The sequence below is a fragment of the Centroberyx gerrardi genome, chromosome 17 (genome assembly GCF_048128805.1).
Source record: "Centroberyx gerrardi isolate f3 chromosome 17, fCenGer3.hap1.cur.20231027, whole genome shotgun sequence".
Lineage (NCBI taxonomy): Eukaryota > Metazoa > Chordata > Actinopteri > Beryciformes > Berycidae > Centroberyx > Centroberyx gerrardi.
In genome coordinates this window covers 17400793-17413000 of record NC_136013.1, presented here as the reverse complement: position 1 = coordinate 17413000, position 12208 = coordinate 17400793, and the positions used below count along the sequence as shown (strand labels likewise).

Below are 12208 nucleotides of genomic sequence, written 5' to 3'. Positions count from 1 at the left end.
CTGCATCAGATTAGCGCCTCGTGGAGGGAAGCTCTCTCTCTCTCTCTCTCTCTCTCTCTCCCTCCAATACACACTCATGCACATACACCCTCACAGTTAGTGTACTAACCGTCAGGGTCCTACTACCTATTTCTTGTATATGGAACTTGATGTGCCATGAGAATGACAGCTGGTCTGTCTGTTCTGTCAGTGAGTTGCATGCATGTGAGTGTGCATGTGTGTCTCGTGTTTTTGTGTGTGTGTAGGTGTGTGTGTGTGTGTGTGTGTGTGTGTGTGTGTGTCCCTCAGCTTCAGCAGGGGGACTGAGGTTTCTGAGGTGAGGCGTCCTCTCTCTTCTCACGCGAAGTGCATCAGATGTTGCACATCACATGCTTACATGTGTTCTCTCTCTGCAGCGTGAGATAAGCCAAAATGTATCAGTTAGCGACATACAGACTGTATATAGTGTGACATTGTGTTTGTCCCGTGCTGATGTATCTGTGATAATGCTAGTGCTATTTTATCACAAATGAAATTAGGAGGTAAGAAGACTACAAAAAACATGGTCATTAAGAACTAAATTGTTTTATTTTTTATTTTATTTATCATGATTCTGACACTTTTTCTTAGCAATTTTAGTGGGTTCATCCTCTTTTTGTGTCATTTTGCCCTCTAGGCAAAATTCTGCGTACAGTAATACCTCTTGACTTCTGAAAAGATGAACACATTCTTATTTCCATAAGATTCATGTAGCATAGTATTAAAGTCAGAGCTTGGAAAGCCACAGTTATCCACAGACATTTAACAGTCTCCTTGATTTTCTCTAACTGTTGCTCTTAATTTCAGTTTGATTTGAGTCTGAAAAAAGAGAACCTTGGCCAAATTGCTTTGCCTGTGTAATGCAAGTTGTTAAACTAACCGCTGGGGTATTTTGCTTACATGAGGTAGTCCCTATTTGAAATGCTTTCAGATTGAACTGGAGGATTTAATGACTCTTGGCCTTTGTTCTCTTGCAGTTCGGTTTCAGTCTCCCGACAGAACGAATTGTAAAAGGATATTGCATATTCGCTAATGATTTCCAATGGTGATTACAGCTTTTAAATGCTTGTCTCTTTTTTTCCCCCTCGGCCTATCTTTTTGTGAGCACATCATCTTTCCCTCCTCGCTACACTGGTAGTGCTGAAAATCAAAATCAGGCGACCAAAAGCACATTACATTAGAGGTTAAAGCGGCTACAAAGCCTTACAGAGGGCATGTACGAAATCTGAAGTCAGTGACACAGACGCACACACACACACACACACACACACACACAGTGATCTGTAGACTTGTACAGTAAACACTGAGGAGATAAAGGGATGCAGATCTGGTGGTTATAGAGAAGAAAGGAGGAAGAGGCCTGAGCCTTGTCAGGAGGAAACTATAAATGCCTTGGTGTCTGTAGGAGCTGTGAGAACACTGGAACATCATCCCCTGTCACTGCGGTTCCACTGGGGATATCAGAGGATTGTTCTCATGTGAGCCACAGATGTATGTACTCAGTGTGTGTGTGTGTGTGTATGTCTGACTGTCTGCGTCTTTGTGTGTGTGCTGAGGCTCCAGAGATTTTAAGATATACTCTGCAAACAATTAGGAGCTGGTAGTGCTTCTCCTGTGGCTGTCTCTAATTAACACTGCAACGAGGCCTTAATCGGGAAGGAGATTTTTTCTTTTTTTTTTTCCTCCTGCCTTTCGGTGGCTGTCTCGGCGGTTGCATGAGGAACAGTGGGAACAACTGAATCCCCTGGCCCCCATCAGATTAATGACTCGTCTGTCAGCGTGACATGCTGCTGTTGCAGTGACATGTGGAGGGATTTTTAGATTGATTGCTTGAGGAAATCTATATTTCAAGAGGTTTATCAACAACTTTTCCAAATAAACTCGCCAAATAGACTATTAAAAATCAGACACATAAACACAAACTGGTGTAAAAGTCTTGACATTTCTTCTCCTTCGAGTTCTCCTAGTTCTCATCCACTCAATGGCTTCACTACTTCCAAGTAAAGGCTGTCTGATTGAGATCGCCATGGCAACAAATGGCTTCTTCATTGAGGCTAGCTAGCGTTTAGCGTCGCCAAGTAGTGCACTCACCTCACCACACAGACCAAAAGTACCTCCTGGAAGTAAAGGAGAGTGAAAGAGCTTAATATGTTTTTTTTTTTCTTTTTTCTTTTATTGTATTGCCGTGTTCCAGTAAAGGGCCCAGTCACATGGAGCCTCTGAGCTCGTATTCTCGCAGAGAGCCCCGAGTTTCACTTGATAATGAATGTCTGTGGTGAGAATCCCATTATGGCCCCACTCCATCAAGTCTACAGAAAACACAGCAGTGGGGAGGCAAAGGCCTTTAAGGGCCATATCAGTCAACTAGATGTGGGCTACCGTACAGGGCAGTTCCTCCTTTTGTAAAACTCCTATTGTAACATATGAGACATTCTACATGTGCTACAACGTACTACATATGCATACATGTGAGTACAGATACGCATAGACGCATACACACACCAGAATAAGCATCCAACGCTCACGTCTGAAGGTGTTTCTGTCCATGCTTTTTTTGGACAGTGGAAACGCACACACACACACACACACACACATGCATACTGCTGCCAAACTGACAAGGCCACACGTTCGTAACAACTGGGAGCAGTGGGAAAGGAGGGGTGGGGGGTGGGGGGTGGGGTGGGGGGTGAATGCCACAGTTGTCCTCCCTCTGACGCCTCAAGCCACGGACCTGACTGAGAGGAGAAACAAGAGAGGGAGAGAGAGAGAGAGGGAGAGAGAGGGAAGGGGAGAGGAGGGGAGGAAACGGCGCTCACCTCGGAGTAGACTGCTGCTGTAGTTGGAGAAGGAGTCAAAGATGCTGTTGGATGCCATGACAGGGAAGCCAGAACGCTCCGGAGCCCTCGCTGCAGCCGACGCCGACCAACCTTGGAGGGAGAGGGAGGATTGAACGACAGAATGAAAGACTAAGGAGCGAAGGAGAAGGAGAGCGCGAGAGGACAAAACTCCTGGAACTCGGAGCCCGTTTGCAACCAAGAATTTGGGGTTTCGCGACTACCGCAGGAATCCCAAGCCACAAGCCTGCGAAGAGAGCAGCAGCATATGTTAGCAGCAGCAGCAGCACCAGAGGAAGGAGACATTTGAGAGAGAGAGAGAGAGAGAAGGGGAGAGAGAATGATAGGGTGAGAGGGAGAGAGAGACAGAGAGAGAGAGCAGGAAAAGAAGAAGCAGAGAGGGCGAGTGAGAGAGTCCAGTTGAGAGAGCAGCAGAGGAAATTGTGGCCAGTTTACACAGAGGCACCGGCAGCGTTTGGTCTCTACAGGTTTCTGGCCTGTAGAGGTGGACTCACCGGGGCTGGGCATGAGGGGGTGGGGGGGGCGTCCTCCTAACTGTACCCGGGTGGTAGAGCCGGGCGGGCAGGGAGGGCCGGGTTTGTGGTCCTCTGTCACGCAGCGGGCTGGGGGTCTGAGGTTAGCCAGCTAGCCTGATAGCGTGGTCTCTCTCTCTCTCTCTGTCTCTCTCTCTCTCTTTCTCTCTGCTACGATGTGTGGCGGCCTGACTGGAGCGTCAACGCTTGCAAAAGGCTAAAAGCCACAGTCTCTCTCTCTCTCTTGCATCCTCCTCGCCATCCTCCACACACAGACACACATGCACACTCCCCTCCGCGAGTGGTGGAGCTCACGTCACATGTCACGTGAGGTCACCGGGCCTCTCCCTCCCTCCCTCCCTCCCTCCCACTCTTTCATTCGTCTTTGCTTTTTTCTCTGGTTGGTTTTTACTTTCCGTGGCTCTCCCTCGCTCCCCTCTCTAGCTCGCTCTCCTCACTCTTCATTGGCCGTCCAAGTTTTTGGAAACGTTCTATTTTCTTTTGAGTTCAAACCAGGCAGCGGCCTACGCCGCTGTGGCTCAGCGAGGCTTTCAGACGGCACTGAAACCAATGTGAGGAACCGGAGAGGCATTAAAACGCATTAAGCCAAACACAAATGAGAGGGAGAGAAAAAGACAGGAGCAAAGCAGAACAAAAGAGAGAAAGAGAGAAACTGAGAGAGAGAGAGAGAGAGAGAGAGAGAGAGAGAGAGGCTAAGCTGTGGCTTTTGCCGCCGCCGGGAAACAGGAAAGGAGCAGAGAGTGTTCTGTCTCAAACTGCTGAACAACACCGTGTGTGTTGACTGTGTGTGTGTGTGTGTATGTTCTGCATGGGTTTTATGTTTGTCTGACTCACAGCGCATCTGTGTTTGTAAGAACCGGTGGTTTTGGGCCTGCAAAACCAACCCTCCACCCTCACTTACCACTTGATAGTATCATAATCTTAGCCTCATTAGAAGCAGCGGTGCCAGTTGCTCGGCTCTGCCTGCTCTCTCTTCACTCTCTTCCCTCACACTCGCTCACCGCTCCCTCGCTCTCTTATTTCACCGTCTCTCGATATCTTTCGCGTTGCTGTCCTCCCCTCGCGCCCCAATTTTACTCTTTCTCTCACATTCGTGCCGTCACTCACTCGCTCTCGTGTCTCTCTCCTCTCTCTCTCTCTCTCTCTCTCTCTCTCTCTCTCTCTCTCTCTCTCTCCTTCTTTGGCTTTATTTCTCTTTGATTTTTGCCCCACCTCAAAACATATGCACACCCCCACACTTCATTTCAAATTCACTTGGCTTTTCTTCAAAACCTTCAGCTCCTGCTCTCTGCATTGTTTCATTTGTACCCTACCGATGTGCGATTTGATCGCAGTTCATCATGTAGCCGATATTTAAGAAGAGGAAAATATATCTAATAAAACATAATACTAAATAGTACAGAATACTAGCAATATAGCCAACACGTTAGTATCTGTGGGCTACTGTCGTCTCCCCCTTTGAAAGTGCAAAGCAGATTTAACCTGATTGTGGTTTTCACACATTTTCATATTCTGGGTTGACATTAAGAACTGAAAAGTTTACACTGATGCAGCTACTTGTACTTAAAAGTACAGTACCGCCCAGAGATGTGATTGGCACTAATGCCTTTGCCTTTATTTTCTCTAGTTATGATGCTGTTGATTTGAAGTTTCTTTTTCATGAGCAGTGATGAGGAAAAAAGGAAATGATAGATGCCTATAGAACAGACAGACAGACAGACAGGCAGAGTGACAGATGGGCAGATAGAGAGACAAGCATGTTCACTGAGATAACATTCATCTGACAAGCATACATAACAGTGTGTGTGTGTGTGTGCGTGTGTGTGCGTGTGTGTGTGTATCCGCACGAGTCATAGGTGGCCTTAGCCAGCCTGTGGTGGCCAAACTTCCTCTCTTTCTCTCCTGTCTCTTTGTGACACACTAACCATGTCTGGTCACGGGACAACAGACCCAAACCACCGTCTGGTCACTCATGTGACCCAATCGCTTTCCCTGGAAAACCCGTCTGTCTGTACGTGTGTGTGTGTGTGTAGCTGTCTGCACACTTGTGTATTTTTTTGTTTCACACTGCTTTGTGTATGACTTGCAGCCCACATGTTCTCCCTTGCTAATTGCTGGACAAAACTGCTCCATGCACCACAGCGTGTGTTTGTATGTGTATATACAGTACCATGTTTTCAGTGTGTGTGTGTGTGTATGTGTGTGTGTGTGTGTGTGTGTGTGTGTGTGTGCGCGAGCTTGCCGCTCTTCCCGGTAGCCCGCACTGCCCTGTAAATGAGCAGTTGCCGTTGGGTTAGGCGGCAGCGCGGGCTAAATGACACGGCGTGTCGGCGAGTGTGGCCGAAGGCTGAGGCCACAGCCGCGGCCCCAGGGCTTTTATCAATCCGTCCACCCGGCCACTACAGGCCTCCGACTTAACCTCACACACACAGCGAGGCTTCCTCTTCTCACACCTCCGCTGCCTCCCGACATGGCCTCGGCCCTGGCCTGCCAGCCCGGGGACAGATTACAGCTCTGTCTCTCTCAGCTGAACAAGAGGTACGACTGTCACACAGACCCGCCGGGAAACACTGCTCTCCGGCCGCACCCTTATGCTGAATGATATTTTAATTTAGCCAGACCGCTTCAACTTCATTTCTGGGAAATCCCTTACATGGGCAATTATATGAACAATTTTTAGGGAATGAGTGTAAAATGCATTGTACCAAACAAACTGAGTAAAAGAGTTAAATGGGTTCGTGTGGAAGGCCTGACCCAGTCTCTTCTCCTCCAGTCCTGTACATTTGGAGTGAGGGCCTCTGCAGGGTTTTGGCCCGGCCTCATCTGTGCTTGTTTAGAAAGGGGGATGCTAGCGGGGAACAGTAATGGGATCATTGGTTTCACAGTACAGGGGCTTTGGCTGGGCTTGTGGTTGTTTGAGTGTGCAATCATTTAATGTGCATGGTGCATTTGTGCATATCAGTATTGAGACTTGTTGTTGGCAATAGTTTATTTTGTTTTATTATTTTTTTTGTATTCCATTTAAGCGAGAATTATATTTTTCTACTACTGTTGTTTTCACAAGGGAAACTGTTTCAGATTATTGCCAATTTCCTTATTTTTGTCCACTTGTGGAAAGAAAGACGTTGCATCTGGATTTTCAATGAGGAACAGAGAAAAGCAAAACAAATATGGGATCATCCCGCAGCATTGCACAAGAACGGGAATTGGCTCCATTGTAGTACAGACCAAACTTGACATTTGAAGAAACTTCTGGAGTCAAGGCCTTTTTCTTAGTCCTCTCTGTATTTTCTCTTCTTTGTCTAGGTAAACATCTGCTTCATGTTTTGAAATGTATCTCATGGCTTTGCACTGCCCATGACCGTGAGGGGAAAATAGTCTGAAGATCATTGTGGCCTTCTTTCACTCAATTCTTTTTTCCCCTGCCCAGGCCTTGTTTATCAAGCCCCTGTATTTAAGCTTAATATAACTCCTGTTTTGCTGAGAAAACTGTGGCGGTTTAATCACTGTCAGTGGTCCTACGCCTCTCGGGTGTGGCTCGCGAGGCAAAAAGGACCCAGTGCGGTCGTGCGTCCAGCTGCAAAGGGTCTTATTTTGTGGTCTAAAAATTGCAGGCTTCCCCATATGTTCCCCATAAACGTGGAATGCAGCGTGGGACTTGAGGAGGCTTTTATAATGAAGTGGCCGTCATTGCATCAAACACCATGGTTACGGACCGCCCTGCCTCTAGGATAGGCCATGGGAGCCTGTTTGGGCTGTGTGCACGGGTCCAATGTCCTAGCTACTCACTCACACCTCAGACTGGCCTTTTCCTGCTAATTATATTACAGTGGACATTCCTTTGATTGATATTCCTGTCTGCTTTCGGTACAGCGTGCACACAGGCTATTCTTATGACTTTGACAGTATTGTAACGTTGCACTCATGTGATATACAGACATTCAGATCCGATGTCTGTTATACTGAAGTCTCCAGTGACTTGGCATTACCAGCCGTGACATTTAGTTTTATCTTTAACTCTGCCTAACACCAGACACTCAGAGGACTGTATTTTATCTGGAAACTCTAAAGTTACTTCTCAGCATTTTTAGAAGCAGTGGCACCCCCAAAACCCTCGCAAGGGGAAGTTGGTACCAGTCAGTGTCAAAAAAAAAGAAAAAAAAAAGATAGAAGATAAAACGTGTAAAAATTCCCAAGTTGTCACATTTTAAATAACCTGGTGTTAAAAACGCAGCGACCAAACAGTTGGAGCCGTTAGTTCTGTTCTGATGGAGTTCTTAAAAAGTTGAGGCTGTATGAGAAATTAGTTCACTGTTACCGCCAGCTCAGTCTGTGTGTGTGTGTGTTTTTGTACGTGTGTGTGTGTGTGTGTGTGTGCCTGTGTGTTGTTGTTGTCATTGTAAGCGAGGCACTCCCAGATGCAGTGGTTTTAGCGTGCAGTATCACGGTTGGAAGTGATCACCGGGCCCATTATTTATTTATTGGCTCCAGCAGACATGGAGACTGTGGTAACCACACAGAGAGGAGAGGGAGGGCCGCCATGTCGCCACACACTCTGCAGGCCGTAGCCCAGAGTTCCTGTACAGCGCTGGATCTGCACAACAGAGCCTGTGGCAGGGCCCGGGACAGCAGATAGCTGCGGCCTGGGAGGGGAGGGAGGTAACACTAGGAGACCACTGTCACTGCTACATGGATATCGACTCTTCAGACATGGCAGGGGATCGCTGTCGGTGACGGAGAGACATTCAGAGCTGCAGAGATGAGCGATACAGGCAGCAACACATGAGCTGGTATGGCTTTGCCCTTGTTGAATTTTACTGATTGAAAGTTCAGTGAGGTGACAGTTGGTAGCTTTATTCCTTCAGTGCGGTTACGTCCCTCTGTCACCCAGCTCTGTGACACAGATTTACCGTATTTACAGGTAGTCTCACCCTCCATCCCACCCGCTTCACCCAAGCTCTTCCTGTTATTCTGAAACTGAGCCAACAATGACGCTCGTTCTCACAGTGTGCCTAAGCATTCAGTCTCCTTATGGAGGTCAACTCAGACCTCAACTTCAGAACCACTGGCATGAGCTGTGTAACTAATTTGAGAATTAATGGTTGTCAAATAGGCTTATATAATACAGTTCAATCACTTACTGCCCCCTCAACTCAGATATAATGATTTATAGCTATTTAAACAAACCTATGCAAAGAAGAATAAGTGATTAAGTATGAAGTGGTAATCCATAATCCCTGCTATCCATGCTAAGCGTTCATTGCTGTGGTGTTTCTGCACTGCTCTTCCCACAGATCACCTGCCAATCAAACAGTGTGTCCAGTACTGTGACGTCTGTTTCCTTGGATTTTTTGTTGATGAAGTTTGAGTTTCTGTAGTTTATTTTCTTTGTCTGTTCAGCCATGATGGCTATCGCTGCTCATGCTAACTACCCACTTCTTCTTCTTCTTCTTCTTTTATTCCAAACAAACCGCTGTTGCTGCTGCTGGAAACAAAACGCATCACTCCCTGTGCGCAAGAGGATTTTTCCCAGGAAAGAGCTACCAGACACCGGCTGTTTAGAACAGCTTTAAGCTTTAATGAACTGGCTATAGGTCGAATCACTATTGTGCTAAATCAATTAGCAATAGAGAGCAAAAGAACAGATATTTATTTCTATGAAAATGTTGCGGGTCATTACCCAAACTAAACTTTAAACATTACGTTCAAGGCTAACATGTAAAGTGTATTTAATCTGGACCCAAGAGGTGTGACCGATAGGGAAGTCACACACGCAACAAATATAGTTGTTTTTTTGTTTTTTTTAAGTTAGAAGGAGGTTATTTTCTCACCCCTGTCTGTCTGTTTGTTAGCAAGATGTCTAAAAAAGTTACGGTTTTGACTGAAATGTGGTGGCCAGATAGTTGATTAGATTTTGGTGATGATCCAGATCTGGGATTTCCGACATTAGAATTTTTGTTTTTTTGTGTTTTCCGCTGGAACTATTATGCTGCCTTCATGTGCTGGTGGGAACGTCCGACATCCGGGACTTCCAAGTCGGCTGCTAAACAGCGTTGCATTCACATGGTGTTTTGTCAGAACATCAAACCCGGAAGACAAACGATAAACAAACACAAACCGTTACGGAGGCTGCAGCTTTGTAAGTTGGACAATTATGTTGCGCTTAAGGTTTGCGCTCTACCGAGTGCCTTCTAGCTGTAACATGTTTTGGTTGACAATCCTTATCACAGCGTGTATCTTTGTTTGTGAACCGCTTGTATTCACCAGTGTGGTAAATTTACACTATGCTTTGAGGTACGGAGAGGCACCACATCATGGCAATAGAGCAGCTGGAAGAAAAAGCGCTGCAGCCTCACAAAAAAAAGCACCAGTAAACCCGAGACCTCAGTTACCCCAAACGCCCCATTCCTCACGCACACACATGCACACACTCCCCACTCACCCCCCCCCAGCCAGGTCCAGACCAGGCTAACCCAGACCAGACCAGACCAGACCATAGTCTTGCCTCAAACCTTGCAGATCCCATGCAGGCGGAATGCTGCAACGTTGCAGTCATTTTTATTTTTTTGAAACTGCTTGATAGTTGTAGCCGTCTCTCCCGCTGACATGTAACTCATGTGAAAACGCATACTTTCTGGGCGGCTGAGGCTTTCGCTTTGCAGGGTTGCAGTTAGTAAGTCAGACTGCTACTCCGGCTCACCATGTTTTACTACCTGTGTGCGTATGCGTGCACGGGTTCTGTGTGCTTGTGTCTACGTATGTGCGTCTACGTGTTTCCTGTGGTTCAGACAGGGGTTTTGGATGTGACAGACTTGCTTGCAAGCATGCTAGTCTGTCTGTGTGGGGCAGGATGTTCCTCCACGCCAGATGCACAGCGGCTTGCTTAGACACTGTGTGTGTGTGTGTGTGTCAGTGTGTCTTAGTGCGTGGATGCGTAAAAAAAGCAATGAAAATAAATCCTGCAGCTTATTTCAGAGAAGTAAAAAGGAAGTGTGTCCAGTGCATCCACATATAAATATCTGCTGCTGTATCCCGAACTGAAGGCCTTTCAACACACTTTGCAGTTAGAATGAGACGCATTTCAGTATTATGAAGAGTTCGCCCACCTGTATCTATTGGAGGTTGCATCTGAGCATTGCTTATACAAGCTAATCAGATCAGGTTGGCAGAGATCAGGCGCTGTCATGCTAGATCTGCCCTCGATAAGACAAAGAAACAGCTAGATATGTGAGAGAGAATCGCTCCGCTCACTGAGAGAGATTGCAGCATGATAACACGCATTGTTGCAGGGGCTTTGTGCCGTAGAGATGCACCGTGTGTGTGTGTGTGTGTGTGTGTGTGTATCTGTGTGTTTGTGAGAGAGAGAGAGGCAGGGTGAAGCTCATTGCTTCTCCCTGTTGGATCATGCTGTTGCTTTCTGATCAGGCGCTTTCTAGAGTTTGACGAGTTTGACAGGTTCGGAGCAGTTGGATGACAGAAACGACCTGTCACTTTTATACACCCCCTGCCTCTAGCTCTTTCTCTCTCTCTCTCTCTTTCTCTCTCTCTCTCTCTCTCTACATAATTAGTAATTTGATTATTTCCCCTCCTCTTAAACCAAAAACAAAATCTGTAATAATTAAATTAATATTTTTTCTGGTTCAGTCTCTAAATTTGATTGTCTCCCCTATTCCTAACCAAAAAAGAAAACATGAGAAATGATCCTTGGTGTTAACCTTAAAATGTACAAATAATTAGTTTATAGTTATATTGCCAAAGATTACTCCATTTTCATAGATTTTGACCATATTCAGAAAGTATTCCCACTCTAACAGAGTCTTCAGGCTACCTTATGCAAATGAGTGTGTTACCTTTTGTGCAACTTTGTCAACTTCATTGATACGCAGTTTCTTTACATCCCAGCAGGTCATTTTGATCATATTGTTATGGTGCACAGTTTGATTGGTCAATCTAAATCTAAAAAGACTTCTGATGATGTCTTCTATATTAAGTCTGTTTGCAGGGATGCCACTGCGCTCTGACCACCTGGTGCGTTATCCTAGATGCATATAACCATTTTGTGAAGAGAGGGTCGCACTCAGAAGTATATCATTCACTTGATTTAATTGTTCATCTGTCACAGAACGTTTTCGGCCATCCGGCCTTCATCAGTGTGTACAAATGAAGGAACAGGGAACAGGTAGATTGCCAGGTGAACCTAATTTCTAATCATTGTGGTGTTGTAATCACATGGAAACACATCACATAGAATGGAATCACATAGAATTTCACTGTCAGTCAATACTGTGCATTGCAATTTCAAACAATTTAATCTAAAGTACATCCACCATCCAGTTAGACATACTGAAATAACAATATTTAAAATAGCATTATTCACAAAGCATATTCCAAAACAACTATGGCTATCACTGTGGGCCTCAGGTTTCTCACTGTTCATAAATCAGTTCAAACCAATAGTTGGCAAAAACCTTTAAACATGTAAATATAATCAAGGGATCAGTACAGCCTCCAAAGCTACATCTGTTATCAAAGCCACACTTGCTAATTTGGTATAATGCAACTTTGAACAATTTTCTTTATTCCTTACAAAGTGACTTAAACTTTTTTGAACTTTTTTTGAACGGCAGGAACAGATAACACTCTGGAAGATATAGTGTCACTTGACTTATGTTTATAGAAAAGGGATCAAATGACATTCTTCATTCATGCCAGCAGGATAAAGGGTTTTTAGCTGATGTATCCAAAAACACTCCCGTTGTAAGAGTCATTTTTCATGATTACCACCTCTTTGGTTGAGCCACA

General features: G+C 45.5%; 1 protein-coding gene across 3 annotated transcripts in view; it reads right to left on the bottom strand.

The window, feature by feature from the left end:
- The window catches only part of runx3 (RUNX family transcription factor 3), a 50874-nt gene extending 47218 nt beyond the window's left edge, over positions 1-3656 (bottom strand). For 2 of the 3 annotated variants that reach the window (XM_071900440.2, XM_078289432.1), the window contains exon 1: positions 2835-2945. In XM_071900440.2, coding sequence (XP_071756541.2) covers positions 2835-2892 — 58 coding nt within the window. In that variant the 5' untranslated portion in view covers positions 2893-2945. Of the gene's footprint in view, positions 1-2834; positions 2946-3367 lie in introns of those variants that run through there. The other variant, XM_071900433.2, reaches the window with a different exon arrangement.
- Positions 3657-12208: the final 8552 nt, after the last annotated feature.